At 46.9% G+C, this 26996-nt stretch overlaps 1 protein-coding gene and 5 non-coding genes across 7 annotated transcripts; all 6 read left to right on the plus strand.

Moving 5' to 3' along the window:
* Nucleotides 1–6199: 6199 nt before the first annotated feature.
* Nucleotides 6200–6266, plus strand: LOC136311427 (small nucleolar RNA SNORD109A). The gene has a single exon (XR_010726812.1). It is a non-coding gene; the product is annotated as a small nucleolar RNA SNORD109A (small nucleolar RNA).
* Nucleotides 6222–25007, plus strand: LOC136311028 (uncharacterized). Of its 2 annotated transcripts, none has more exons than XM_066240174.1 (9): nucleotides 6222–6836; nucleotides 8384–8483; nucleotides 13226–14851; nucleotides 15462–15596; nucleotides 16403–16537; nucleotides 18942–19076; nucleotides 20937–21027; nucleotides 22165–22279; nucleotides 23365–25007. In XM_066240174.1, exons 4-9 carry the CDS (start codon nucleotides 15580–15582, stop codon nucleotides 23508–23510), a joined length of 639 nt encoding a protein of 212 aa, XP_066096271.1. In that variant the 5' UTR covers nucleotides 6222–6836; nucleotides 8384–8483; nucleotides 13226–14851; nucleotides 15462–15579; the 3' UTR covers nucleotides 23511–25007. The 2 variants fall into 2 exon arrangements, with proteins under 2 accessions (XP_066096271.1, XP_066096273.1); XM_066240176.1 differs by having other exon boundaries at nucleotides 22168–22279.
* LOC136311385 (small nucleolar RNA SNORD116) lies at nucleotides 15657–15750 on the plus strand. The gene has a single exon (XR_010726777.1). It is a non-coding gene; the product is annotated as a small nucleolar RNA SNORD116 (small nucleolar RNA).
* LOC136311379 (small nucleolar RNA SNORD116) lies at nucleotides 16598–16690 on the plus strand. The gene has a single exon (XR_010726771.1). It is a non-coding gene; the product is annotated as a small nucleolar RNA SNORD116 (small nucleolar RNA).
* Nucleotides 19137–19229, plus strand: LOC136311380 (small nucleolar RNA SNORD116). The gene has a single exon (XR_010726772.1). It is a non-coding gene; the product is annotated as a small nucleolar RNA SNORD116 (small nucleolar RNA).
* LOC136311386 (small nucleolar RNA SNORD116) lies at nucleotides 21253–21348 on the plus strand. The gene has a single exon (XR_010726778.1). It is a non-coding gene; the product is annotated as a small nucleolar RNA SNORD116 (small nucleolar RNA).
* Nucleotides 25008–26996: the final 1989 nt, after the last annotated feature.

Below are 26996 nucleotides of genomic sequence, written 5' to 3' on the forward strand. Positions count from 1 at the left end.
TCAGCGCCCGGGACAACTTTGCTCCAATGGAGCCTTGGCTGCGGGAGGGGAAGAGAGAGACAGAGAGGAAGGAGAGGGGGAGGGGTGGAGAAGCAGATGGGCGCTTCTCCTGTGTGCCCTGGCCGGGAATCGAACCTGGGACTTCCATACACCAGATCGATGCTCTACCACTGAGCCAACCGGCCAGGACTTAGCCCTTGTATACTTAACTGTTTGTATGGTGTATATTTCATTAGTTTTTACTTTCAAACTGTATCTTTTTTTGTGAAAAGTCGTTTTAGACAGCATATAGTTGGGATATGTTTTAACCTTGAAGAGTTGGTGTGTGCTTATTTACCTTATGTTTAATATAATTATTAGAAAGTTGGATTTAAGTATACCGTTTTTGATACTGTTTTCCTTTTATGTGCCTTCCCCTCCGGTGTCTTTTATTCTATCTTCAGTGTGTGGGGCGGTGAGTTCTTCTGTTCCTTCTGGTCTGCCTTGCATTTGATTGATTTTTTTTTTAATTTTATTCACCTTTTACCTTTTTAACTCTCCCTGTTTGGATTTTAGTAGGTGTTCTACTGTTTACAACATACATATGTAGTTACTTATCTTTTAAGAATAAATATTGCATCACTAAATATAAGAATTTTGTAAATATATAGGCCCTTTTTCCTGGTCTCTGTCCCATTTTATGATAGTTATCCTATATGTATATTATATGTACATATACTTACCTGTAGGGTTTATTCTAGCCAGTGGTATAATTGTTTTCAATGGCTATATTTATTTTAAAGACTTTAAGGGGGAAAATATTCATATTTACTTAAATATTAATGATTTCCAGTGCTGTTCATCCTAGTCTGAAGATATGTATTTCCTTCTATGATCATTGTTTATCTTCCCAAAGGACTTTTTCTTAATTTTTCTTAGTTTTCTTTTGTCTAATAGGTCTTTTTTTTTTTTCAGCCTACTTTATTGAGAGATAATGTTACTGACCGTAATTGTGGTTTGCCTTTTTCTTCCCCTATTCCTTTCAAGATAATATTCTACAGTTTTCTGGTCTTCATTGGATATAACCCTGTACTTCTTTGCTCAGGGTGGTATAGAAAATAGTTGAATCAAAAGTTTTGGGTTGCAAAGCAGGATATGATTGATTCTTTAACAAAGGGTAGTTCTGTAGAATGAAGAGAAAAAGGTTAGTTTTATTATGTTTTGTTCTCTGTATGTCTCTGAGTTTTGATTAAAAAAAAATAAGTTTCTTTGACTAGGATTTGTTTATGCTCTTGTCTCACCCAGAGCATCATAACCAAAATAATCACTACATATTTTTTAAAGTGGCTTCTTTTGCTTTTATAGTATTTGTAGTGAAAGATTAAGAGAACAAATGGGCGACTGTTAGAGAGAAAAAGCAGTAAGAGAAAAAATTAATTATCGTCCCTTTGCTAAATCTCATGCCTAAGTGAGTCATATAAACAAATACTCCTCGTTATCCTAACCTAACCATGTGAAACCCCACTGTATAAAGGGAGTGGGGTGATATAAACCCCTTTCCAGTTATAGCCGATAAATTATAACATTTCTCCCACATTTTCCAAAATTGGCTTTTTGTTTGTTCTGCGTGGAAGGGTGGAGGAGGAGAGAAAGAGAACCCACAACCTGCTAACTTAACATTAAATTTGGGCTACCTTCTTATTTTAGGGTCCATTGAGAATATGGATGTATGTATGGTTACTTGAAACTCACATGATCCAATTGTGTTAATAGTCTATGAAAGGCTAACTCAAATTAATTGGGAAAAGACAAACACTCCCAAGATGGAAGGATGTTAAATGATCAATTGAATACCAGTATTGCAAGTGGCGAAGCGCCCGTAAAAATAGGTCCAACCGTATCTCAATCTTTATAATGAAATAATTAAATACAAGGGTGTGTGCCCACAGACACGCACGCCCCATGAAACAAATCAACAATTTGTTGTCTTTTTTTTTTCACCTATCAGATTAAGAGGTACAAAGCGTGGAGAATTTTGAACTCCAGGTATGTTACTGTCTTTCCAGAAGACAGCAGAAAATGTGTATTAGATGGAAATTAGCACATTTTGACTTAACCATTTTTTTTTTTTTTTTAGAAATTTACCTGTAGGGTATTATATATAGGTTGTGTTCAGAGATGTGTGTAAACTCAATAGTACTCATTGCGATCTTAGTTGTACTTGTAAAATTGTAAGCAATGTGTTTATCAAGTCGTGCTGCTGGGTGAGTTAGTAATGATTCATTTGCTCAATTAGCTCTGTAATCGGTGATACCTAGTTACATATGTGCAAATTAATAGATGTGAAAAAAATCTGGGTTTTTCAAAAGTTTGTTTTCCCACCAGTGACTAAATTACCTTGTGTTAGGCATTACTATTGTATTCCATTCGTGTGATGTGATACGTGTATGTACTTCTTCAGATATGGTCAATAAACTAATACTATAGGAAGAATATTTTTAAAATGATGATAGTGACTTCTGGTCCTTATTTTACTGTTTCACTTGTGGGAGTGTTGTCTGTATTTTCAAATATATTTATTTTAATTACATATAGCACTTATTGAGTTCTTAGTATGTTATCGCACGCTGAGATGAACACTTTTATAGATGATCTTATGTAATAATACTTAGAATAACCATGCCGCATGGTTAAAATGATTTCCTTTTAAAAAATTAAAGAAGCTGAGTTTGAGATTGAGTTTGAGTATGGAATTTTATCCTATTCTTAATTTTAAAATCACAACTTTGTAAAGGAATAATTAAAAATACTCCTATTTTTTCCTGAATCACTGGAGCAAAACCATGGTTTTTTGGTGGGAAAATGCACATTTCTGAGGTCATATTCACTCTCCCTTTGACTTGAGGGTCAGAGCCATGAGAATTCTCACGTGCGATTTCTCAGGCTAACAAGTGTGAGTACTGAGATGTCACAGGCGCAGGAGACAGGGATGAGCAGGACATGGATTTGTGGAAAATTCTGTGGTGTAATCCTACAAAGAAGGATCTCTAGAAAGAGGTACTGGTGCTTAGGAGGTGGGCCGCCATCTTTCCCTGCAGAAACTGACACGGACTAGTGAGATACCATAGGGACCGAGATAAAATTCCAAGAGAAATGGCCAGTAAGAGGCGTGTCACTAAATGGAAGAAACTAACCTTTGGAATAGACCCAACAGCAGGCAAGGCCAAGACAAATATTGCAGATATCAGGGGGAAAGTCCATCAGGGTCTCAGAGTGAAGAAGCAATCCCCCCAAGGATATACATGAAAATGCCACCAACATCTGTTGGGAGTATTTTTTTACATTTGTAATTTATGACCACATGGTCTGGATTCTAAACCATCTACTCACTTTGGAATGTGTTTCCCACAACCAGTTCATTGCCTTATCACCCCAGTTCTCTGTCTTTATTCGGATGCTTTTCACATCATAACCTTTGGTGTCTTGCAAGGACAATGAATTAGTCATTCCAATTTAGGCGTGGTCACAGTGGCCATAGTGATAAGCAGGGGACTATGTTAACACCACCCCAGTGGCTAGAGTATATTTAGAAGTTTGGCCAGTTTATAAAGTAAAGGGGGGGTGGTGTGCTATGTTATTCTAACTTCTCCTTTTTATCTCCTGGTATTCTGAGAGCATGGACTAGATGTGATACTCCCAGGGAAATGCTGGGAATATGGAGAGCAGGAGATAAGGACAGGAAGGCAGGAGACAGCATCACGATGGGTCCAGGCTGTGTCGGTCAAGGAGGTATGGTGGACAGTGAGCAGGGAATCCACCTCTGGCTTGGACTTGGACGCACGTTGGAGATGTTTGGATGCCGTCAGTCTCTTCAAGGATGAGGAACCTGGTTAACGATGGTAAGATACTGACAGTGCTGTTAAACTAACATGAACAAGTGAAGGAAAGAAGGAAGGAATGGTTTAAATAGAGTAAAAAGTAAAAGTTCTTTGCAGCAGAAAACTAGGAATGGTAATAAGGTAAAAAACCAACATTTTGGGCAATCATCATCGCAACTGCCTCAACCAGGAGCCATCCAAGGATGCTTCAATGTCTTGAAGACGATTTGAGGAGAAATAAGGTACTTTTAAGGTCTGCCGCGATCTCCTTCGTGATCTACAGTGTGTCCGTCAAGTCATGGTGCACTTTGACCGGTCACAGGAAAGCAACAAGAGACGATAGAAACGTGAAATCTGCACCAAATACAAGGAAAACCCTCCCAGTTTCTGTAGGATGATGTGGCAGCATGTGCGCATGCGCAGATGATGACGTCTCACCGTGTATACAGCGGAGCAGCCCACGGCCATGCCAGTCGAGATGTGGATGGTACAGAGGAAAGTTCAGTGTGTTCTGTGGCTCACTAAACTCGAGTCCGTGACCAAAGTGCAACGTGAATATCGGCGCGTTTATAACGAAGCGCCACCACATAGGAATAACATTATTCGGTGGGATAAGCAGTTGAAGGAAACCGGCAGTTTGGTGGAGAAACCCCGTTCTGGTAGGCCATCAGTCAGTGACGAGTCTGTAGAGGCTATACGGGATAGCTACCTAAGGAGCCCTCAAAAATCTGTGCGTGAGCCCACATCGAACTGCACTGAATAGGTATGAAACTGGGAGAGTTTTATTTTTTCTTTTTTTTTTTTTTTTGTATTTTTCTGAAGCTGGAAACAGGGAGGCAGTCAGACTCCCGCATGCGCCCGACCGGGATGCACCCAGCACGCCCACCAGGGGGCGACGCTCTGCCCATCTGGGGCGTTGCTCTGCCGCAATCAGAGCCATCCCCAGCGCTGGGCCAACTTTGCTCCAATGGAGCCTTGGCTGTGGGAGGGGAAGAGAGAGACAGAGAGGAAGGAGGTGGGGTGGAGAAGCAGATGGGCGCTTCTCCTGTGTGCCCTGGCCGGGAATTGAACCCGGGACTTCCGCACGCCAGGCCAACGCTCTACCACTGAGCCAACCGGCCAGGGCCGAGATTTATTTGGTGATAGATTTCACATTTCTATCGTCTTTCGTTGCTTTCCTGTGACCGGTCAAAAGTGCACCATGACTTGACGGACACACTGTAACTTACCAGTTCCAAGAAAGAAACCGCTTTATACTGAAGAACCTGACAGACAGTGAGTATCTCAACAAAGTGATGGAAGTTAGTGCAGTAATGGGACCACGTGCTGTCGCTTTCACACCACTGAGGGAAATGTTCAAGATGAAGTCTTCAGGCTCAATAGATGCCGTAATGGACCCTCGCCTTCATTCAGGATTTCTGTAAAAGGACGTCAGAGGGAACCTTGGTGACATTCTAAGGGAGGCCGTGCCACTTTCATCTTAGCCCTCTTCTGTCTGTCCCCTCTAATCCCCTTTTCCATTTCGTTCTCTTTGTAATTTCCATTTTACAAACGGCCCGTCTCATCTGTTGATGCCTGTCCTTGGTTGGGTCAACTTAGACGCGCGGTTTGTAGTAGATTTTTCAGTTTCTCTCTCTCTCTCTTTCTTCTAGCCCCATTGTCGTCTGTCCTTTCCCCTCATCGCAGAGCGTCCTCATCAAGTCTTTCTTCGAGGGAAGACAGCGTCAGCCTGTCTCACGCAGAGATTACCTGGCCATCAACGGTCGTGAGCAGCCAAGCCACTGCTGACTTGTGTGTCAAGGACCAGAAGTTGCAGAGGTTCCAGTGTGAGGAACGATGACGCCAGCATTCCAGCTCTGGTACTTGCTTGTTCCAGGAGTTTCGTGTGTTTTCCTGATCCAATTGATCGTTCTTTGATGTTTTGCTGCAGGTGCAAGGCGAAAAAAAAAAAAAAGTCACCATACTTCAGGGAAGAGAGGTGAGCAGCTAGCTACTCCGGTGCTTTTGAAATGTGTCTGTGTGTGTCTTGTGGTCAGGGATGTCAGCACTTGAAAGTCTTGGGGCACCTTCTCCAGGGCCTCAGGGAGAGCATTGCATGGTAGGGGTTTTTTTTGTTTGTTTGTTTGTTTTTTGGCAACTTTGTTCAAGGAATCTTCGTCATTGATTCTTTCCTTTATGACATAAGAATTTTTTTTTCGAAGCCAACTTGGAGCGTGTGGGCTGCACTTTCCCACCCTCTGTTCCGTGGGCCGTAGGCGACAAGCCCGCATGCGGGGAGCCTGGCTGCGGAAATGCTTATTTGTCGGCCAGTCGGGGGGGGGGGGGGCAGGGGGGTCTTGTCTGGATCAGTGATGAGCGCAGTTGTCTGAGGACGCTGAGAGACTCCTTGCAGATGTCAATCTGAGATCCAGATCTGGGACCCCCTCGCGGGACAAATAAGACCGGCCAAGCCTGGCTTGATGTCGCGACCCTTCGGTGGTGACACAGCCCGGCTGTGCGCAAGGCGTGCGCACCCTGTCCGATGAGGCGGGAAGCCGCTTTGGATGTGACCGGTGATCCGAGCCTTGCTGTGCTCTGTTCACGGTGAACAGGGTGTTGTAGACACAGGTCCCGGTATTTAGGGACTCACTCGGTTCTGGAATAACGAGCCAGAGGTGTCTCATTCGTGCTGGGGGGAAGAGGCGGGAGCCCAGCCTGCCTGTGTTACTTGTCAACAAGGGAATGAATTGCAGTGCTTTGTCATTTCTACTCTGGAGTATGTCCCGAGATGATGTCTTTGCATTTTCTTCATCCTTTTCTTCCCCGGAGGCCGGAGAGCTGGCACGTGAGGACCTCCCACATCAGAGAACGGAACGGAGGTGCTGCACCAGGGGTCCCTGGGATTTCCTGCCCCGTGCTCTGGGGCCACACCCTGAGGTCTCCGTGTTGATCTGTTGAGGGTTTCCTGAGTGAATCTCTGCACAGTGTGTCCTCTTTCTGGTGAGTGCCTTCCCTCTCATTTCTCAATTTGGAACAGAGTTTTAGGATTTTGAACAATTGTTTATTTTATTCCTTACAATTCCATATTGCCGTGAAACATTCTTTCTATGAGAATAAGCCACAAATTTCCAATTATTATGGTTTCTGAACGGTGACTCGTGGTGAAGAGCATTGCATGCCGATCACTGCATTCAGATCTATAACATTATGGATCATTGCTATGCTTCTGTCATTAAGAATTGAGATTTTATTTTTTATGTTAAAAGTTACATGTTAAATTTTATGAGACCTTTCTAAGGTCATAAAGACTTGAAATGGCCCTGGCTGGTTGGCTCAGTGGTAAAGCGTCGGCCTGGCGTGCAGAAGTCCCAGGTTCGATTCCTGGCCAGGGCACACAGAAGTGCCCATCTGCTTCTCCACCCTTCCCCCTCTCCTTCCTCTCTGTCTCTCTCTTCCCCTCCCACAGCCAAGGCTCCATTGGAGCAAAAAGATGGCCCCAGGCACTGGGGACGGCTCCTTGGCCTCTGCCCCAGGCGCTAGAATGGCTCTGGTTGCAACAGAGCAACGCCCCAGATGGGCAGAGCATTGCCCCCTGGTGGGCATGCCGGGTGGATCCCGGTTGGGCGCACGCGGGAGTCTGTCTGACTGCCTCCCCGTTTCCAGCTTCAGAAAAATACAAAAAAAAAAAAAAAAAAGACTTGAAATGATAAAGAACCACAAAGCACTTTATATATATATATATATTTTTTATGAAAAACAAACAAAATAAGTTAAACAATCCATACTTCGTTGGCCTCACAAAAGGTTTTTAGCTTGGATTAATCAACTGGACAGATAGTGACATTTCATGTATTAGGTCATATGAACCCTTGTTTGTTGTTAAAATTGAAATGTCCACCAATGAGAACAGTGGTCTATATATTCTTTGGCATTATTTTTGCAGAAATTCAGTTTTTCTCTAGATAAAAGTTTTTGTAACAAACTTTCTTCAAGTTTTCCACGAAAGTTGCTTGCTTGTTTATTTATTTAAATCTGCAGTCATTGCTTCAGAGCCTATTCAGGGCATTCACATGAACCTGAATATTAATAAAATAACCGTGAACATTAACAATTGTAATATCAGGGGAGGAAAGGAGCCCTACTAGATACTGAAATGGACTCTAGAATATTCATCATTAAAAAAAACCCCACATAATTTAATTTTTTAAAAAAAATCATAGAAATGTACACTCGAAATCTGTATAATTGCATTAACCAATGTCAACCCCAGGAAATTTAATTTTAGAAAATGCTTGATGATAAATATGAATGACAGGAACATTACAACACATTTTGATCTAATAAATATGATTATACAAATATTTACTTGTATATTTACCTGCGTTAGTATTGATACATAAGTAGATTTGTGTGGATGGCTGATGTCTCAAAGTATAGAAGTGTATTGACATCCATTATTTATGTAGTAAATGGCATGTGTCAGGTGTTTCAATCCTCCATTTCCTTAGTGACCTTTCTTCTAATTGTTCTGTTTTCATTGCTGAAAGTGGGATACCGAAGTAACCAGATATTATTGTGGACTTGTCTAATTTCCCCTTCAATTCTGGAGGACGGTTTTTCTTCAAATCCTTGGGAACTCTGTTGTAGGTATGTGTGTATTTTCAAGGGCTATTAGGTCTTCTGAAGGGGTTGACCCTATTACTTATTTATTATTGACTCTTATAACAATTTTGTGTTTGAAGACTTTTTTTCTGCTATTAGTATAGGCATTACAGTTCTCTTTAGGTTACTATGTTTATGATATACATTTTTAAGTGATTTTTCCTTTCAACCAATTTGTACATTTAAATCTGAAGTGTGTCTCTTGTGGATAGCATATAGTTGGACCATCTTTTTTAACCCAGTTTGCCAACCTCTGCCTTTTACTTAAAATTTTAAATCATTTATATTTATTGTAGTTGTTGATATAGAAGGACTTTTACCACATTGCTGTACATTTTCTCTATGTGTCTTCTATGTTGTTTTATCTTTTATTTTGTGTGTGTGTGTGTGTGTGTGTGTGTGTGTTTAAAGAGATATAATTGAGGGTACTATTTTAATTGCTTTATTTCTTTGTTTTTTAAATATATGTTTGAGTTATTTTCTTAGAGGTTGCCCTAGAAATAACAGTTAACACTTAATTTATAACAACCTAGTTCAATTAATACCAATTTAATTCCAATAATATATTAAATACTTGTTTCCATCTTGCTCCATTTTCTCTTTTTGTTGTTGTTGTCACGAACTATGGTTTTTTTTGTTTGTTTGTTTGGGTTTTTTTGTATTTTTCTGAAGCTGGAAACAGGGAGGCAGTCAGACCCCAGCATGCGCCCGACCGGGATCCACCCCGCACGCCCACCAGTGCCCTGGCCGGGAATTGAACCTGGGACTTCTGCACGCCAGGCCAACGCTCTACCACTGAGCCAACCGACCAGGGCCACGAACTATGCTTTTATACATATATTCAGGACAATAGACTTACTATTTTTATGTAGTTACTTAAAAATATGATAGGAAAAAGAAGTTACAAGAAGACATTAATACTGACTTTTTGTCTTTCTGTGTAGTTACCTTTACTGTTACTATTTATTTCTTTTTTTTTCCCCTTTCATTGAGACAGTCAGACAGACTCCCGCATGCGCCCGACCGGGATCCACCCGGCACGCCCACCAGGGGCGACACTCTGCCCACCAGGGGGCGATGCTCTGCCCATCCTGGGCGTCGCCATGTTGGGACCAGAGCCACTCTAGCGCCTGAGGCAGAGGCCAAGGAGCCATCCCTAGCCTCCAATGGAGCCTTGGCTGCGGGAAGGGAAGAGAGAGACAGAGAGGAAGGAGAGGGGGAGGGGTGGAGAAGCAGATGGGCCCTTCTCCTGTGTGCCCTGGCTGGGAATCGAACCCAGGTCCTCTGCACGCTAGGCCGACGCTCTACCGCTGAGCCAACCGGCCCGGGCACTATTTATTTCTTGATGGATTCAAGTTACTGTCAGTTACTTACTTATTTCAGCTCCAGGACTCCCTCTAGCATTTGTTGTAGGGCACATCTGCTCTCAACTTTTTCTAAGCTTTTGTCTTAATTCTCCATTTCTATAGGAAATTTTTTTGTCAAATAAAGAATTCCTGGTAGAAGGTGTTTTTGTTTCAGGACTCTGAATGTATCATCCTTCTGCATTCTGACCTCCTTTTTTTCTGTTGAGACATTCATTATTGATCTTAATGAGGATTACTTGACCTTGATGAGTCACCTCTCTGTTGCTGCTTTGAAGGTTTTCTTTGCTTCTAACAATTTCCATTCCGATGTGGCTTAGCATGGATCTTTTTGAGTTCATCCTACATGGAGTTCATTGGGCTGCTTGTATAGGCAGATTACCATTTCTTCATCAGCTTTGAGAAGTTTTGGCAATTATCATTTCAAATATGCTTTTTGTTCCTTTCTTTCTTCTCCTGTGATACTTCTGTTTTTTTTTAAATTTTATTTATTCATTTTTAGAGAGGAGAGAGAGAGATAGAGAGGGAGAGAGAGGAGAGAGAGACAGAGAGAGAGAAGGGGGGAGGAACTGGAAGCATCAACTCCCATATGTGCCTTGACCAGGCAAGCCCAGGGTTTTGAACTGGCGACCTCAGCATTTCCAGGTCGACGCTTTATCCACTGCGCCACCACAGGTCAGGCCTTGTGATACTTCTTATGCTTATGTTAGTGCACTTGATGAGACCCTCACCAGACTTTGAGGCTAAATTATTTCCCCTATTCCTTTAACTGGGTAATTTTAATTGACATATCTTTAAGTTTATTTTATATATATTGTGCTATAATGGAACAACTCTGGAAAGTAGGACATTACCCCCTTCCTGGGGCTTGTTGTTGGTTCTTGTGGTAGTAGTTGTTCTGGGTGTATGGCCACAGAAGACTGTTTTCGGCCTGACCTGTGGTGGCGCAGTGGATAAAGCGTCGACCTGGAAATGCTGAGGTCGCCGGTTCGAAACACTGGGCTTGCCTGGTCAAGGCACATATGGGAGTTGATGCTTCCAACTCCTCCCCCCTTCTTTCTCTCTGTCTCTCCCTCTCCTCTCTAAAATTAATAAATAAATTTTAAAAAATTATAAAAAAGAAGACCTGTGTTCTATTACATCATTGGCCAGCTAATAATTGCACAGAATCTTCGTTTGCAAACCTGAAAACATGACTGCATCTCCCTATATGTGCAGAAAGTCCCTCTGTGTATGATGGGATATATCTTTAACACCCAGCCAGGGATTTAAAACTTCCCTTTGGCCTCGAATTTTGATTCCTCAAGGTCTCAAGTTCATCTCTCAGGGTGAGGTGAGGTCTCCAGATTTTTCTGAGTATAAATGTTAGCTCTCCATGGGAGCTGCCCGTATAAATTCCCCAGAGTACACTGGGTCTTCTCTTAGCAATTATTCCGCAAGAACCTCCCATTCCCCAGCCTCTCCCTGTAGGGTTTTGGTCAGTTTATATATTTCCATTTTTATTGATTGATTTTAAAGAGAGGAAGTAGGGAGAGAGGACACACAGAGAGAGAGAGAGAGACAGAAACATTGATTTGTTGTTCCACTTATTGATGCATTCATTGGTTGATGCTTGTCGGTGCCCTGACTGGGGATTGGACCCACAACCTTGGGATATCAGGATGACACTTTAACCAACTGAGCTACCCAGCCAGAGCTAGTCAGTTTCTTTTTGGATAAAACTGTTATCCATTGCACCAGGAAGCAGCAATAACACTTAAATCACCACCCATCTATCCACTACAGCTGCAGTTTTCAACCAGTTGTGCCACAGCGTACCATGGTATGCCGAGACCATTTTTAAAACATGCGATCTCTGTCCATTTACTTTATCAGGGGCAGGAACCTCATTTTACCTAGATTGCCAAATAAAAAAATGGCAACAGCAACACAATCCCTGTTCGTCGGTGTGACTGAATCAGAATGATACCTTTTTTTTTTTTTTTGTCAGATTGGCAAAAATTATATTTTTGGTCATGTTGTAGAATTTTAGTTACTAGTTTAAGTGTTTCTTGTGATTAAAAAAAAAAAAGAAAAAATGTTGAAAATAACTGTGCTATCGCACTGAGTGCATTCTGACTTAGGAGAAACAAAGCCGAGGCCTTGACGTCGTCTCTCAGGGAGGCAACCTAGAAATCAAAAGAAATAATTACAGTTCTGTGGAGATGAGGCCATTTCTGCTGTCTCTAGAACCTACGTACCAGTAACACGGTCTGTTGTGTTTAAAATACCAATGAGCTTGGGAGTATGAGATGAGATCAGGGAAAATTAAAAACTATAGCGTTCCCTGCCCTGGCTGGTTGGCTCAGTGGTAGAGCGTCGGCCTGGCGTGCAGGGGTCCCGGGTTCGATTCCCAGCCAGGGCACACAGGAGAAGCACCCATCTGCTTCTCCACTTCTCCCCCTCTCCTTCCTCTCTGTCTCTTCCCCTCTCGCAGCTGAGGCTCCATTGGAAAAAAGTTGGCCTGGGTGCTGAGGATGGCTCTGTGGCCTCTGCCTCAGGCACTAGAATGGCTCTGGTTGCAACAGAGCGACGCCCCAGATGGGCAGAGCATCGCTTCTTGGTGGGCATGCTGGGTGGATCCCAGTCGGGCTCATGTGGGAGTCTGTCTGTCTGCCTCCCTGATTCTCACTTTGGAAAAATATAAAAAAAAAAAGTATAGTGTACCCTGGTTTCAGATATTAAACCTTTTTTTTTTCTTTGTTAAGAAACTGGCCCAGTAGCTCAATCGGTGCCCTGGTCGGCAAACTGAGGCTCGTGAGTCACACGCGGCTCTGTGGCCCCTGGAGTGTGACTCTACCACAAAATACCAAGTGCGGACGCTACCTCGATAAGGAATGTACCTACCTATATAGTTTAAATTTGGCTCTCAAAAGAAATTTCAATCGCTGTACTGTTGATATTTGGCTCTGTTGACTAATGAGTTTGCCGACCACTGTTAGAGCATTAATCTGATACATGAAGGTTGAGGGTTCAATCCCTGGTCAGAGCTCATACAATAATCAACAAAGGAATGCATAAATAAGTGGAACAACAAATTGATGTTTCTCTCTCTCTCTCTCTCTCTCTTCCTAAAAATCAATGAGTAAATTTTTTTTAAATTAAAAAAAAAAAAGAGACCTAGTTTTTGGGTGAGTTTCCAGATTTCCAAAGTTGATTCCTCATATATTTGGAGTAGCTCTTATGACGACATGGTCACCCGCATCACTTTTCATTTCCTGTTTTATTTCTCAGTCACTGGTGAGGTTGGATATATTGTAATAGCTTGATTGGTCCACTTGTATGTCTTCATCGGAAAAATGTCTCTTAAAATGTTTTTCACAGATTTTAATCGGGTTATCTGTCCTCTGGTTGAGTTGGAAGAGTTCAATCTATTACTATGAAAACAAATGTTTTATCAGAGATATAATCTGAAAAGGTTTTTGTATGAAGCTCTTGGTTGTATTTCATCTACCTAAATGGAGTCCATTAGACACAAGTGTTCGTCAAGCAAGCTTATGTTCATCTGTGCTTGTTTGTGAAGGAGATATTTGCCCTACCTATCCTTACAGTCTTCGTAATGAACTAGATACGTGAGTTTGTCCTTTGGAATGGAAACACTGCAAAGAATGGACAATGTGGGGACTCCCATGTTGCGATGGCTAAAAAGTAACATGAGTAAGACTTGTGCTCCATAAAGATACCTGGGAACCACATACACACAGTATTTGAGTCCATTTCACAAGAGTTTTGTGTTCCAGTCAAGATGTTACTTTGACCAACTAGGCTTGAATTTTCTGAGAAGGCACTGTGCCACAAAAGCCCACAGGTGGAGGAGCTCCCAGACTGTGCTCTGTTCCCATCAGGGCTTGCCGTGGGGCGTAAAACAACACACCGGCCTGATGAAGGTGTTATTTGTGACTGAGCCTTACAGGGACTGCCCTGAAGTCAGTTTCTCAAGCAGGCATGATGTCTCTAAACCAGGGGTCCCCAAACTTTTTACACAGGGGGCCAGTTCACTGTCCCTTAGACCGTTGGAGGGCCGGACTATAAAAAAAACTATGAACAAATTCCTATGCACACTGCACATATCTTATTTTAAAGTAAAAAAACAAAACGGGAACAAATACAATATTTAAAATAAAGAAAAAGTAAATTTAAATCAACAAACTGACCAATATTTCAATAGGAACTATGCTCCTCTCACTGACCACCGATGAAAGAGGTGCCCCTTCCAGAAGTGCGGCGGGGGCCGGATAAATGGCCTCAGGGGGCCGCATGTGGCCTGCGGGCCGTAGTTTGGGGACCCCTGCTCTAAACTATTCTGGCAGAAGCAAGGCGCTCCATTGACCAAGAAAAGAAGACCTTCCTCTTCTTTTTAGCAAGAGAGACAGAGAGAGGAACAGATAGACTGAACGGGGGAGAGATGAGAAGCATCAGTTCTTCACTGTGGCCCTGGAGTTGCTCATTGATTGCTTTCTCATATGTGCCTTTGACCGGCGGGGCTACAGCAGAGAGTGAGCGACCCCTTGCTCACGCCAGTGACCTCGGGGCTTCAAACCATGCTCTGTCCACTACACCACTGCCTGGTCAGGCAAGACCTCCCTCCTCTTTAATGGCCGAAGGGGTGTGGGAGTCCGGGAGGAACTGTGGTCCTGCGTGTGCACCACACCCTTGGGCTGCTCACAAGGAAAGCGTCCCTCTGCCCCAAGTCCTGCCGTTTGATTGAAGACTTCAGACCCCCACTAGAGAGAACTGGAACTGTGTGTCTCCAGCGGCATGTGGGGTTTCACACCAACAGTGGGCAGACACGTCCACCTTCTCTGGGACGTGGATCCGGTGTGTCAGGCTTGTAGAGACCCCTGAGGTCATCAGGTCCCCGGTAAACCTGCTACGCCCACATTCCTGAGTGTTCCTGCATCAAGGATGCACGTTGGACTGACGATGGCTCCCTCCTGTCTGAGGGCCCCGGTAAGTGAAGACCGCAGATACCCCTCCGGTATCCTTCTGTTCTGCTGGGGGGTTTGACTTGGTTAGCAAGAAGAGGTGGCCAGCCAGAAGTCCCATGGCCACTTCAGATTGAGATGGGCCGGTTTGGTCCTGGGCCCCTGTCAGCTGTGCCAGACGTGATGTTGGGGTTCATGTTTCTGTCCAGGGAAGATCACCTGTGAACACGACAGGGAGACGATATCCACCTGACGTCACACCAGCCATGGGCACAGAGGAGGTGTGACTTATTGAGAAATAGCAACAGCAAAGGAGTTCTTGACTCTTTTAGATGTCCCTCGAGGTCAGAGTCGGATGATTTCTTTGAAGGTCCGGTCCTCTGTTGTTCAGAAGGACGGTGTGCTGCAGGACATCTGGTCAGGGGGCAGAGTCCTCTGCCCAGGACCACGTGCACACACACCTGCTTACCTACCTGCCCTCGGGGTCTCACACACGCCTGCACTCACTCCTCAGGGACAGAGGTGTGCGACAGACAGGTGCAAGGATGACCTTGGAGTAGGCTGGTGTGATTCTTGTTACCCGAGAACCTGGGTGCATGTCTGAAATGTGCGTGTGATTTCTCTCCACGTCCCAGGTGGAGTGGCCGTGCAAGGTTCACCATCAGCCGTGAAGAGATAACCTCCCTCGCCTTTGGTGACAAGAGGTGTGTGGGTGTCCCAGAGGAAGTGTGCCCACGGCTGTGCCCCGTGCCCATGGATCACCCGGGAAGGTGAGCCTTCCTCTTCCCCTCTTGTCCCCGGTCAGTAACACAGGACCCCGGAACGTGCTTGGATCAGTGATGAGTCCCCTCAAAAACATTCCTTGGAAAAGCTGAACAAAATGAGTGAGAACCCCAACTGTCGTTCTCATCGGATCTGAGGTCCACCAGCACGTTCAGTGCCCCAGGGACTGTAAGAGTGAGGGGCAGCTTCCCCTGGTCACACACATGCATGCAGAACCAGGGGTATCAGCATCGGAGAACCCCTTGAGTGACTGTCAGGATTCTCATGTCATTAGTTGGGTGTTGAAGATCAATGGAGCACAGGTTAATGGGTGAGGCGGTGTCTTTGTCTTGTCAGGTGGCTCTTATCTAGTTGGAAAGTTCTCTAGTGTGGTCATGACACAGCCCCAGTAAGACAATGGCATGTCTGTGTCCTGACCTGGATCTTGCTTCAGATGTAGCCCTTGCGGTTCAGTCTGTGGAGATGGAAAGCTCCTGTACTTTCTGATTAGAGTTCTAGAGCTGATCGTAACGGTACCTGGATGTGACTTGGGGCTAAGTGAGGAAATTGTAGCTACCTTGGGATTCCGGGCCATTGGCAGCTCCTGTAATTCAATGACTCACCCAGACCACATGCACACACAGCTGCATCCCTGCCCTCGGGGTCTCACACACGCCTGCAGTCACTTCTCAGGGACAGAGGTGCACGAGAGACAGGTGCAAGGCTCACCTGGGGGAAAGGTTAGCCTGATTCTTGTTACCCGAGAACCTGGGTGCATTTCTCAAATGTGCGTGCGATTTCTCTCCACGTCCAGGCGGAGTGGCCGTGCAAGGTTCACCGTCAGCCGTGAAGAGATGACCTCCCTCTCCCTCGGTGACAGGAGGTGTGTGGGCGTCCCGGAGGAAGTGTGCCCACGGCTGTGCCCGGTGCCCGTGGATCACTCGGGCAGGTGAGCCTTCCTGTTCCCCTCTTGTCCCCGGTCAGTAACACAGGACCCCGGAACGTGCTCGGATCGATGATGAGTCCCCAAAAAACATTCCTTGGAAAAGCTGAACAAAATGAGTGAGAACCCCAACCGTCGTTCTCATCGGATCTGAGGTCCACCAGCACGTTCAGTGCCCCAGGGACTGGAAGAGTGAGGGGCAGCTTCCCCCCCCCCCCGTCACACTCACATGGGCACCATTCAGAGTGTCAGCATTCCAGATCCTGCAGTCTTGCTGTTGTATTTTCCTTGTGTCCATGTGGCTTGAGGATGAGTTGTTGGGACGAATGGCCGTGTTTTGTCCACTTGGCTGGCACCCATTCAGGGCCCAATGAGTAGGGAGTGGGGTCAAGGCTGAGGCCATGTGAGCTCAGGACATGGATCTGTGTGGGCCAGGTTCCCAGTGCAGATGTTGGTTCTGGGGTGTTGTGTTCAGGAAGGGAGGAAGGGGAGTTAGTTGTACGGTTTCTGACAGCCCATGCCAGACCAACGCTGTTACTTTCTGGGGCCTGGTCAGGAACTGGAGTCCCAGAGTGTGCGTGGCCGGGCGGAGGGGTGTGGCTGTGTTGCTGCAGCTCCCTGCTCCTGGGTTTACCACACTCACCCCGTCCTCCTGGAGGACGGCCACCGGGGACGGTTCTGGGGACCATGGGCAGAGTCATCATGATGTTCTGATGACGTGGACGATGACGTGAACGGGAAGGACTGAGTGGGAAAGGTCAGGTCGTGTGTGATTCCATCAAGTTGCATGGGACACGATGTGTCTTTCTGCACCAGCCGAGTGTACTCACTTCCCAGGGGATATTTCTGGTCCTCCATGAGGCTGTCCCTGGGTGATGAAGCAGAATACCTGGGGGTTTTCCTATATGTGGCTGTGGCACCTCACCTTGGTCACGTGACATCCCCACATGAGCGTAGTGGCAGAAGTCTTCAGGGCGTGTTGTGCTGTGCCGCACGTGGCACAGGAAATTGATCGTGTTGTTTCCCGAGGACTCATGTTCTGCGTTCTGATTCCCAGTGCCATGAAGATGTCCCCAGGCCTGTGACTTTAGGGCAGCCACCTCTGATCCAGATGGCAGAGAAAAACCTTGTTGACCCTTTGCTCTTGTGAGACATGGATATTTTTATGTCATGGTATTCCCCCGAAGACGTTCTGAGAACTCTTTTGGCAAGGGTGTGTCCTATTACGTTCCCATGGGTGGTATGTTTTGTGGAAGAGTGTCCCTGAGTTCCGTACTACCAGCTCACCAGCCCAGGACAGATGACCTCCCGGCAAAGGTCCCCATGTCTTTGGGAGGAAAATGTGCTTCCTCTCCGTTCTTGTTCTTGAGCATGGAAGAGCATTAGAGCTGTCGTGAGGTCAGTGGTGGTGATGACCTGCCAAGGGAGTTGGGTCCACCCTGAGACCAGTGCTGTTGACTCTCACAAAATCCAAGTGTTCGACGGCGTCCCCAGGCTGCGGCCCCTTCTGCGGCGCAGCGATGGAGGCGATGTTTTTGCAGGCATCAGGATCCTCCTTTGGTCAAGGCAGCTACTGCAAACATTTCTGCCGAGGTCGGGTATGACTTCTTCCTGGATGAGGAAATGCCCAGTCCCTGGCGGGGACTGAGCCCTCAGTTTCAGGGGAGTTCCAATGGGGGTCCCGTCGGGTGCAGAACAGCCATTCTTGTTTTATTTAACCTGATGAGCCACTGAGGACAATTCTCCTAAATGAACTCAGTGTTTTAGGTGCAGTGGTTGGCCGCTTTGGGAGGAAGAAGGTTTACTTCTGCCTGTGGGTTGTGTCTCAACGAGATTGGTTTGCTCAGCTCCCTGTTCATGTGTTTACCGTAGTCATTGACGTCTTAGTCAGGAATCTGAGTCCCAGGACGGGGTCGTTCTTTCTTGTGGACAGGTGCAGGCTGGTTTTTATTAAGTGTGCACTACGTGTGCCAGTTTGCAGGGACCAGCCCAGCCCTGCGACTAAGGTGATGTGAAATCCTGGATCAGGACGAGAATGAACGTACAACGGGTGTGATATGTTCGGACGGAGCAGTGGTGGAAATAACCGTGTCTCTTAAGCGTTTTAGAAGGTGTCTGAGGACAAAGTTGTCTTCTGTCTTTGAAGGCCAGTCTTCCTTTGTTGGGAAGCAGGGTGTGCGTCTGGGGGACGTGCTTTGTCAGGTGCTGAGTCCTGTGCCCATGACCACATGCACACACAGCTGCATCCCTGCCCTCGGGGTCTCACACACGCCTGCAGTCACTTCTCAGGGACAGAGGTGCACGAGAGACAGGTGCAAGGCTCACCTGGGGGATAGGTTAGCCTGATTCTTGTTACCCGAGAACCTGGGTGCATTTCTCAAATGTGCGTGCGATTTCTCTCCACGTCCAGGCGGAGTGGCCGTGCAAGGTTCACCGTCAGCCGTGAAGAGATGACCTCCCTCTCCCTCGGTGACAGGAGGTGTGTGGGCGTCCCGGAGGAAGTGTGCCCACGGCTGTGCCCGGTGCCCGTGGATCACTCGGGCAGGTGAGCCTTCCTGTTCCCCTCTTGTCCCCGGTCAGTAACACAGGACCCCGGAACGTGCTCGGATCGATGATGAGTCCCCAAAAAACATTCCTTGGAAAAGCTGAACAAAATGAGTGAGAACCCCAACCGTCGTTCTCATCGGATCTGAGGTCCACCAGCACGTTCAGTGCCCCAGGGACTGTTAGAGTGAGGGGCAGCTTTTCCCCGGTGACACACATACGCGCAGCACCTGGGGTGTAAGTGTCAGAGAACCCCCGGACTTAGAGTCATGATTTTCAAGGCGTGTGTTGGGAGTTTCTGACCAATGCTGTTTGAGTGAATTTTCAGTCTTTCTCTCTTGTCCGCTAGCACGTGCTCTAATGTGACGATGGCACTGGTCTGTTGAGACCGTGGCAGGGACCTGTCCTTCCCAGGTTTTCAGCTCGGGTGCAGCCTTGGGGGAGGTCTGTGTGTGGAGCCCCAAAGCAGAAGCGGTTCAGTGTCTTGATTAGAGCCCCAAGTCTTGCAATTTGGGAACCTGTGTTTGTCAGGGACTCTGTGAGGGTCCCGGGGTTGGCGTGGGGTTGGCCGCAGGGACAGGGGGACACGATGGGGCCATGGTGACACCGCTGGCAGCGTCCCTGAGGCAGGGACTCCCCCAGTCCTGAACCTGGCTCTGAGATGAAGATGCCTCCGTGGCTGACGGTCTAGACAGGAAGGGGAGGCGCTGGAGGTCACGTCGTCGGGGGGCTCCACTGGGTCCCCTGACCCGTGACGGCTGTCCGTCCGTGTCTGCGTTCAGTGTGTTAGCCAACATCCTTTCTGTCCTCTTTGCCCGTTGGTAGGGAGCTTCCCAGGCCCACGTCCTACCTGGGAGGTGGTCATTTTCTTGGCAGGGAAGTCTCCAGTTTTGTTCAGAGGGGCTGAGGTTGTCCAGGGGCGTCCTGTGGGCACGGCCGAGACCGTGGGCACTGCGATCCCACACGTGTGCTTCCGTGGACAGATTCCCCCCTTGGAGAGGGCTGGCGGGCCTGGTTCAGACGCCCCGGGGTTTAGTTCTTCCTCCTGTCGTCAGGGGTGGAACTCTGCAGCTCACCGTGGCCACGGGCGATGTTCCTCTGCTGGGGAGGGTCGCACTTTGGCACCCACAAGGTCAACCTGTGCCGTGTCCGTGAATGGCATTGCCGCCTGGTTTCAACTGGGCTTTTGTTCTGATCCTGGGGAGGGAAGACCACAAATACCCATCTGTTACTTTTTGTTGCTCCCCCTGAGAGCTGTTGGCCCGAGGAGCACAAACAGGTGCCTGGCTGGAAGCTGCTCGGCCACCGAATATTGAAAGAGGGCACTTTGGACCTGTAGCCAGTGGCGTGAGGCTCTGTGTCAGTGTCCTCGGGGTTTTTATTGGTGGCCGCCGCACTCCTGTCAAGGGCGGTTCACTTGTGACAGTTAGCAGAGACCAGGTGTCTAAGATGACTCCGTGTCTGTGGTCAGTAAGAGCGTGCACACAGAGTGAGTGTGCTTTTTTTAGTTCCCAGGTGGATATCGTGAGGACGTCCTTGGCCTATTGTAGCAGCCCCCTGGAGTCAAAGGTTTTGTTCATTTGTTTTTAAGAAACAGTTCCCTGTTTTGTTTAGTTTTGCTGTGTTTTCTCGTGGGAGTCTGAGCACGTGGCCAGGAAAACAGTATGTGGGGTCTGCTTGCTCATCTCAGGAGACCTGTGCCCACAGACACGGGCATCCCTGTACACTGACCTGCACACGGGGTGTCACCCTCAGGGACAGAAGTGTGTGACAATCAGACACTAGACCCTCTGATGGGGACGTGGGTTAATTACCTGGGGACCTGGGTGCATGACTCAATGCCTGTTTGATTTCTGCCCAGTTCTCAGGTGGAGGGTACTGCAAAGGTTCACGCGTGTCCCAGAAGACGTGTGGTCCTGAGGGTGCAGCCTGCCTGGCGGTCACTCTGGAAGGTGAGTGTCCCTCTGCTCCAAGTTCAGCCATTAGCTTTAAGATTTATAAGAGCTGCTGAATTTTGGGTCCTAAGGTCCTAAAGGGCACAGGGTCCCTCCAGGAGTGGACTGAGTGTCCCTCCCGTCAGTGCCTTCGCTCTGGACCTCCAGGCTGACAGGAGGGCTCTGAGGTCACTTCTTCACCCAGCGAACTTCCTAAATGACCCAACGTCCCAGAACGTGCTCAAATCGATAATGACTCCCCTCAAATGCATTCCTTGGAAAAGCTGAACAAAATGAGTGAGAACCCCCCAACCGTCGTTCTCATCGGATCTGAGGTCCCCCAGCACGTTCAGTGCCCCAGGGACAGTGAGAGTGAGGGACTGCTCCCCCCCACCCACCCCCCCGTAACACTCACGCGCTCCACTCAGCAGGTCAGCATCTGAGTGTCTGCTTTCTGGGGGGTCTGTGGCTTCACCTCCTCCATCGGGCATCTGTGACTCAGAGGTTCTGGCTTGGTCACCCAGCCTCTGTTGGTGTGGTGGCCCCCGAGTCCCAGGAGCCAGGGCGTGTGGCGCTGGCCTCAGCCCAGTGAGCTCATGGCATGAATCTGTGTGGACTGGGTTCCCACTTCAGATGCAGTTCCCAATGGTCTGTGGCAGGGGTCCCCAAACTTTTTACACAGGGGGCCAGTTCACTGTCCCTCAGACTGTTGGAGGGCCAGACTATAAAAAAAAATATGAACAAATCCCTATGCACATTGCACATATCTTATTTTAAAGTAAAAAAACAAAATGGGAACAAATACAATATTTAAAATAAAGAACGAGTAAATTTAAATCAACAAACTGACCAGTATTTCAATGGGAACTATGCTCCATGTTATAACTAACATGGCCAGTGAAGCAGAAAAAAAAAATCGTCAAGAGAGACCATTTTCCATGGGATGGAGGGGATGCTGTAGGTCTGGGCACGGCAGAGACACTAGCTCTGTGCTGGGTGCTGGTGTTGATGTGGGAGGAGGTGTAGAGCAGGGCGCTCCGGCCTCAGAGCTGGGTGACAGTGAGAGGCGGCCTCTCGACGGAGAGCACCGTGCAGAGCGCCGTGGGGTGACTCCCAGCACCACGCTGTGTTTCTCATTTCTTTCCCACCCCTCAGAAGACGGCATCCTGGGACTCCTTGGGGAGTGAACAGTACCTGTCCGTCCCTGAGCTGGGGCTCGTCAGACCCAGAGCCTTTCACCTGCCCACTGTCCGCCGGCCACCCTCTGCAGGTGAGTTTGTGTCAGACCAGTTCTTGCCTTCTACCAGCCGCCGTCAAGCTCCCAAAGACTGATGGCTTTGAGTTGAGTTCTGCTTGACTCCTAGAGCCAAAATGCATGATGAGTTAAGGGGTATGGCTTTCCTTATCCATCTTTATAGCTTTTCTTTTATATCATTTTTTTTTATTTTAGTGAGAGGAGGAGAGGCAGAGGCAGACTCCCGCATGTGCCCGACCGGGATCCACCCGGCACGCCCACCAGGGGGCGATGCTCTGTCCATCTGGGGCCCTTGCTGTATTGATCGGCAACCGAGCTATTCTAGCACCTGAGGCAGAGGCCACAGAACCATCCTCAGGGCCTGGGCAAACTTTGCTCCAATGGAGCCTTGGCTGCAGGAGGGGAAGAGAGAGACAGAGAGGAAGGAGAGGGGGAGGCGTGGAGAAGCAGATGGGCGCTTCTCCTGTGTGCCCTGGCCAGGAATCGAACCCGGGATTTCTGCACGCCAGGCCGACGCTCTACTGCTGAGCCAGCCGGCCAGGGCCCCTTCATAGCTTTTCTACACCTCACTTAGTACATTTCCTGTGCCTGTGAAGGCTTTCCTTCACTTTTCTTGTTCGATAAGCAGAGCTTCCCCTTGAATGGAGCCACTGTGTTACCAGGGAATTGCTGGACGTATGAGAGACAGCAGGCTCTCAGGGGCTGATCAGACTGCCTGGCGGACAAGTCGATTCGTCTAAAAGAATGTGTTTGTCGAATGAATGTGTTGACCTAGAACTCTCAGAAGCCAAATTCAGAGGCAAAGAGACAGATACAAGCCTGAGATGGTTGGGGATGTCCATCAGTGCTTAGCCCAGCCAAGGGGAGACACAGAGTAGCCCCACTGTTTGGCATTTCTGAATTTGAGGACATGTGAAAGTCATTTTTCTGGCCCAGCTACTGGACAGGGGGCTTTCTCTGTGTGTGCTGGGTCAGTTTGCCCCCAGCACATGTTCAAGAGAGCAGGAGGATTTCATAGGACCCCCCCCCCCTCCACGGACCCTTAAGCCTGGACAACGTGTTCCTCACCTCTGTCCATTCTCCCCACTGCGTCCTCACAGGTGGACTCGTCACTCTGGGTTCCGTGCCATCGACCGTCCGCGTCCTCTCAGCGGTGACTCGGCCTTCCGTCTGCATGGGGACGCCTCTCTGTCCTGCGAGGCAGCGGACACCTCCCGCAGATAAGACATGCTTAACTGAGACATGATCATGTTGGGATGTCATCGATGAGACTTTAATTTGGGCGTGGTGAACTGTTCCCCTGGCCGCCACTTTGACTCAATCCCAGGAGCCTCAGTAGAGGAAATATTATTGCCCAAGAAACTCAAAATCGTGGTATCCCTCAGTGCCCCCATAAATAGGAATTCATTAATTTCCATTTGCCGGGTGGTACATTTAAAAAAAAAAAAGTAAGGTATATTACAAAGAATCTCTGCACAATTTTTTTCTCCCCCCAATTCAAAGCAAATCTAAATATCTCATACATAAATTACATGCCCTCCCCTCTCCTAATTCAATTAAGGAAGCTGTGTGCCTTCTTTTAAGTGGAGAGATGTGCGCACACACACATACACGGCACACACACTCATGCCACACGCTCACAAGCTATTCTGTGGGGTTCAGAGAGTGGGACCACATTGTATACATTCTTCCAAACACTGCCTTTTGGCTAACTTTTTTTTTTTCAGAGCCTTCTATTTTAACAACACACATCGGTGTCATTTATTGAATGACCGCATGACTGTTTCGTAGCTCGCGCGTCATTCCGTGTTTTTAAACATGTCTCATTTCTAGATCTAGATGTTAGCCCCCAATTTCTGTGCAGTGCCACCTCCCTCCAGATCAATCACTCTGCCTTTGTCTCTCATACCGTGAGAAATGACCGAGCACTGGAAATACTCAGGATTAAGAATACGCACATTTTAAATTTGGAAAATTATCCCACAATTCCCTTAAAAATGAGGTAGCACCTTGATCCTCCAGTGGCAACGGATGAGGTTGCTGGCCCTCCTCCAACCTCACAGATAACGGATTTCACACATATTTAAAACCTTTGCCAATGTGAGAGCCCAAACTATTGTCTTAAATTGTATTTCTTTTGGGTTTTTTTTTTTTTTTTTTTTTTTTGAGTTTGATCATTTTTTCATATGTTGATTCGCCATCTGTATTTTTTTTTTCTAATTTCCTCTTTGTGTCTAATTTTGGGGGTTGGGGCCGGGGCTTCCATCTGTTCCTTATTTTGAAGAGCTCATTTATTTATTCTCGGGAAAACAAGCTTGGGGTTGTCAAGCATTACAGATATTTCTCCCACACTTTCGAACCTCGTTTTTTTGTGACAAGAATGTGTACGATTGTTCTGTGTCCAAGCACAACCATGTTCGCTTCTCCAGCTTCTGAATTTCATGTCATTTTTTTTTTTTTGGAAAGATAGTTGATACTGATTCCATAAAGCCTATCACCTCTGTTAACTTCTGATTATTTTATGGGTGTTTTTTTTTAATTCAAATTTCTTAAACCATGAGAAAAAAAAAAACTTTCTTTATTTGAAAATCTCAATGTTGCCAAGTGATTTGCCATTTCCTGAGATGATTTGCCAATGACTGCCCATTTATCTGTAATGCCATCCTGCCCTGTGCCGTACCCGCCATCTGTGACCAGCTCCATTTCTGTCCTGTGGGTCTGTGTGTCCTTCTTCAGCCTCCTGTCTCATGTGTCTGCTCGTGGGAAAAAAAAAAATGACAGTTTTAGACTGCAATCTCACCAATGTTAATAAATTAACTTATAGGAGAACTGGTTTTTTTTTTTTTTAATACTATACATCTTCCCGGCCAAGGACAAGGTATGTCTTTCTCTTTATTCAGTAATTTTCGTTACGGTTAATATTTTTTCACTGTGCGAAGGAGGCATTTTCTTGCGGTTTATTTTTTTGATATGTGTGTGTGTGTGTGTGTGTCTCTCTGAAAGTTTTGGGGTTTTTGGGGGGGGATGTGGGGGCGGGTTAAGCGATCACCTTCCTCTTTCTTATGACTTTTCAGGGTTTTTTTTTCTTCCAAGTATAGACGAAATCCTTTGCAAATCCTGTTCGTTTTGATTGACCCCTTCCAAAGCAATCTGGGTTTCAGTTTCGTGGGATAAAAGTTCACAGACTGGTCCTTTCAGAGGGGCTGACACGATTGTGGGGATGGTCTCCACCCTTGATTCAATTAAATGTTAATGGATTGCTTCTCGGGTTGGGCCAGCACATGGTTGCTGGTCTGAGGATCCCAAAAATCTCCTGGGAAAAGCTCTAAGCAAAGTGGAGTTTCGGAAACCGACCCCAGCAAGGGCTCACACCACTCCAACGGGGGGGGGGGGTGTATTTGTGTTTTGAAAGCAGAAAGTGATGGCTTTGGGATCTGGGCTTGACCTGATTCAAGGTGGGCTTTTCACAGAAGGGAACCAATTACAGATGGGCCGAATCCGTCGTGCTGTCGTGGGGCGTTGGTAAAGGGGTCAGGGCCTTGCTGTGTGAGTCTAGGTCATCCCATTTTCATCTGATAAGTGAGCTGCTCTCTTTCCCATGGGAGTGTGATGTAATCGGGGACGTTTTTTTAGAGGACCAGATGATGAAATGTATCGGTTTACCATTCTGTCTTGTTATAGGATTTGGCTTGGGGTGGTATCGGGCCTCAGGGTCTGTAGGTAAGTCATCTGTAGGGGGTCACTATGATCAATGTAAGATGCTAATCTGAAATTTGTGATATTTTTGAGTCTCATTAGTAATTGCAGCCTCTGACCTTTTTATATATTTCTTAGGAATTTTCATCAAAATCTCATCAAATACTTTTTGGCATAAACGGGTGTGTTTTTTATTGAAACTTCTGTTTAAAATTATTGTGAAATAATTCATTTTTCTATGACTGAAATTTCCTCTTCTTGCTTGAATGATCAAACCCTATTTATTTATTTATTTATTTATTTTTGTATTTTTCTGAAGCTGGAAACGGGGAGAGACAGTCAGACAGACTCCCACATGCGCCCGACCGGGATCCACTCGGTACGCCCACCAGGGGCGATGCTCTGCCCACCAGGGGGCGATGCTCTGCCCCTCCGGGGCGTCACTTTGCCGCGACCAGAGCCACTCTAGCGCCTGGGGCAGAGGCCAAGGAGCCATCCCCAGCGCCCGGGCCATCTTTGCTCCAATGGAGCTTTGGCTGCGGGAAGGGAAGAGAGAGACAGAGAGGAAAGAAGGGGTGGGGATGGAGAAGCAAATGGGCGCTTCTCCTATGTGCCCTGGCCGGGAATCGAACCCGGGTCCCCCGCACGCCAGGCCGACACTCTACCGCTGAGCCAACCGGCCAGGGCCAAACCCTATTTATTTATTTAAAAAAAATTTTATTTAGAAAATTAAATTTAACAGGGTGACATTGATCAATAGGACGACATAGGTTTCAGGTGAACATCTCTGTAGCATCTGAACTGTTGATGTTGTATACCCATTACCCAAAGTCAAATCATTTTCCTATTTGTTTTTTGTTTTTGTTTTTGTTTTTGTTTTTTATTTTTCTGATGTTGGAAACGGGGAGGCAGACTCCCGCATGCGCCTGACCAGGATCCACCTGGCACGCCCACCAGGGGGCGATGCTCTGCCCATCTGGGGCGTCGCTCTGTTGCAATCAGAGCCATTCTAGCGCCTGAGGCAGAGGCCACAGAG

This window comes from Saccopteryx bilineata, chromosome 7 (assembly GCF_036850765.1).
Source record: "Saccopteryx bilineata isolate mSacBil1 chromosome 7, mSacBil1_pri_phased_curated, whole genome shotgun sequence".
Taxonomy (NCBI): Eukaryota; Metazoa; Chordata; class Mammalia; order Chiroptera; family Emballonuridae; genus Saccopteryx; species Saccopteryx bilineata.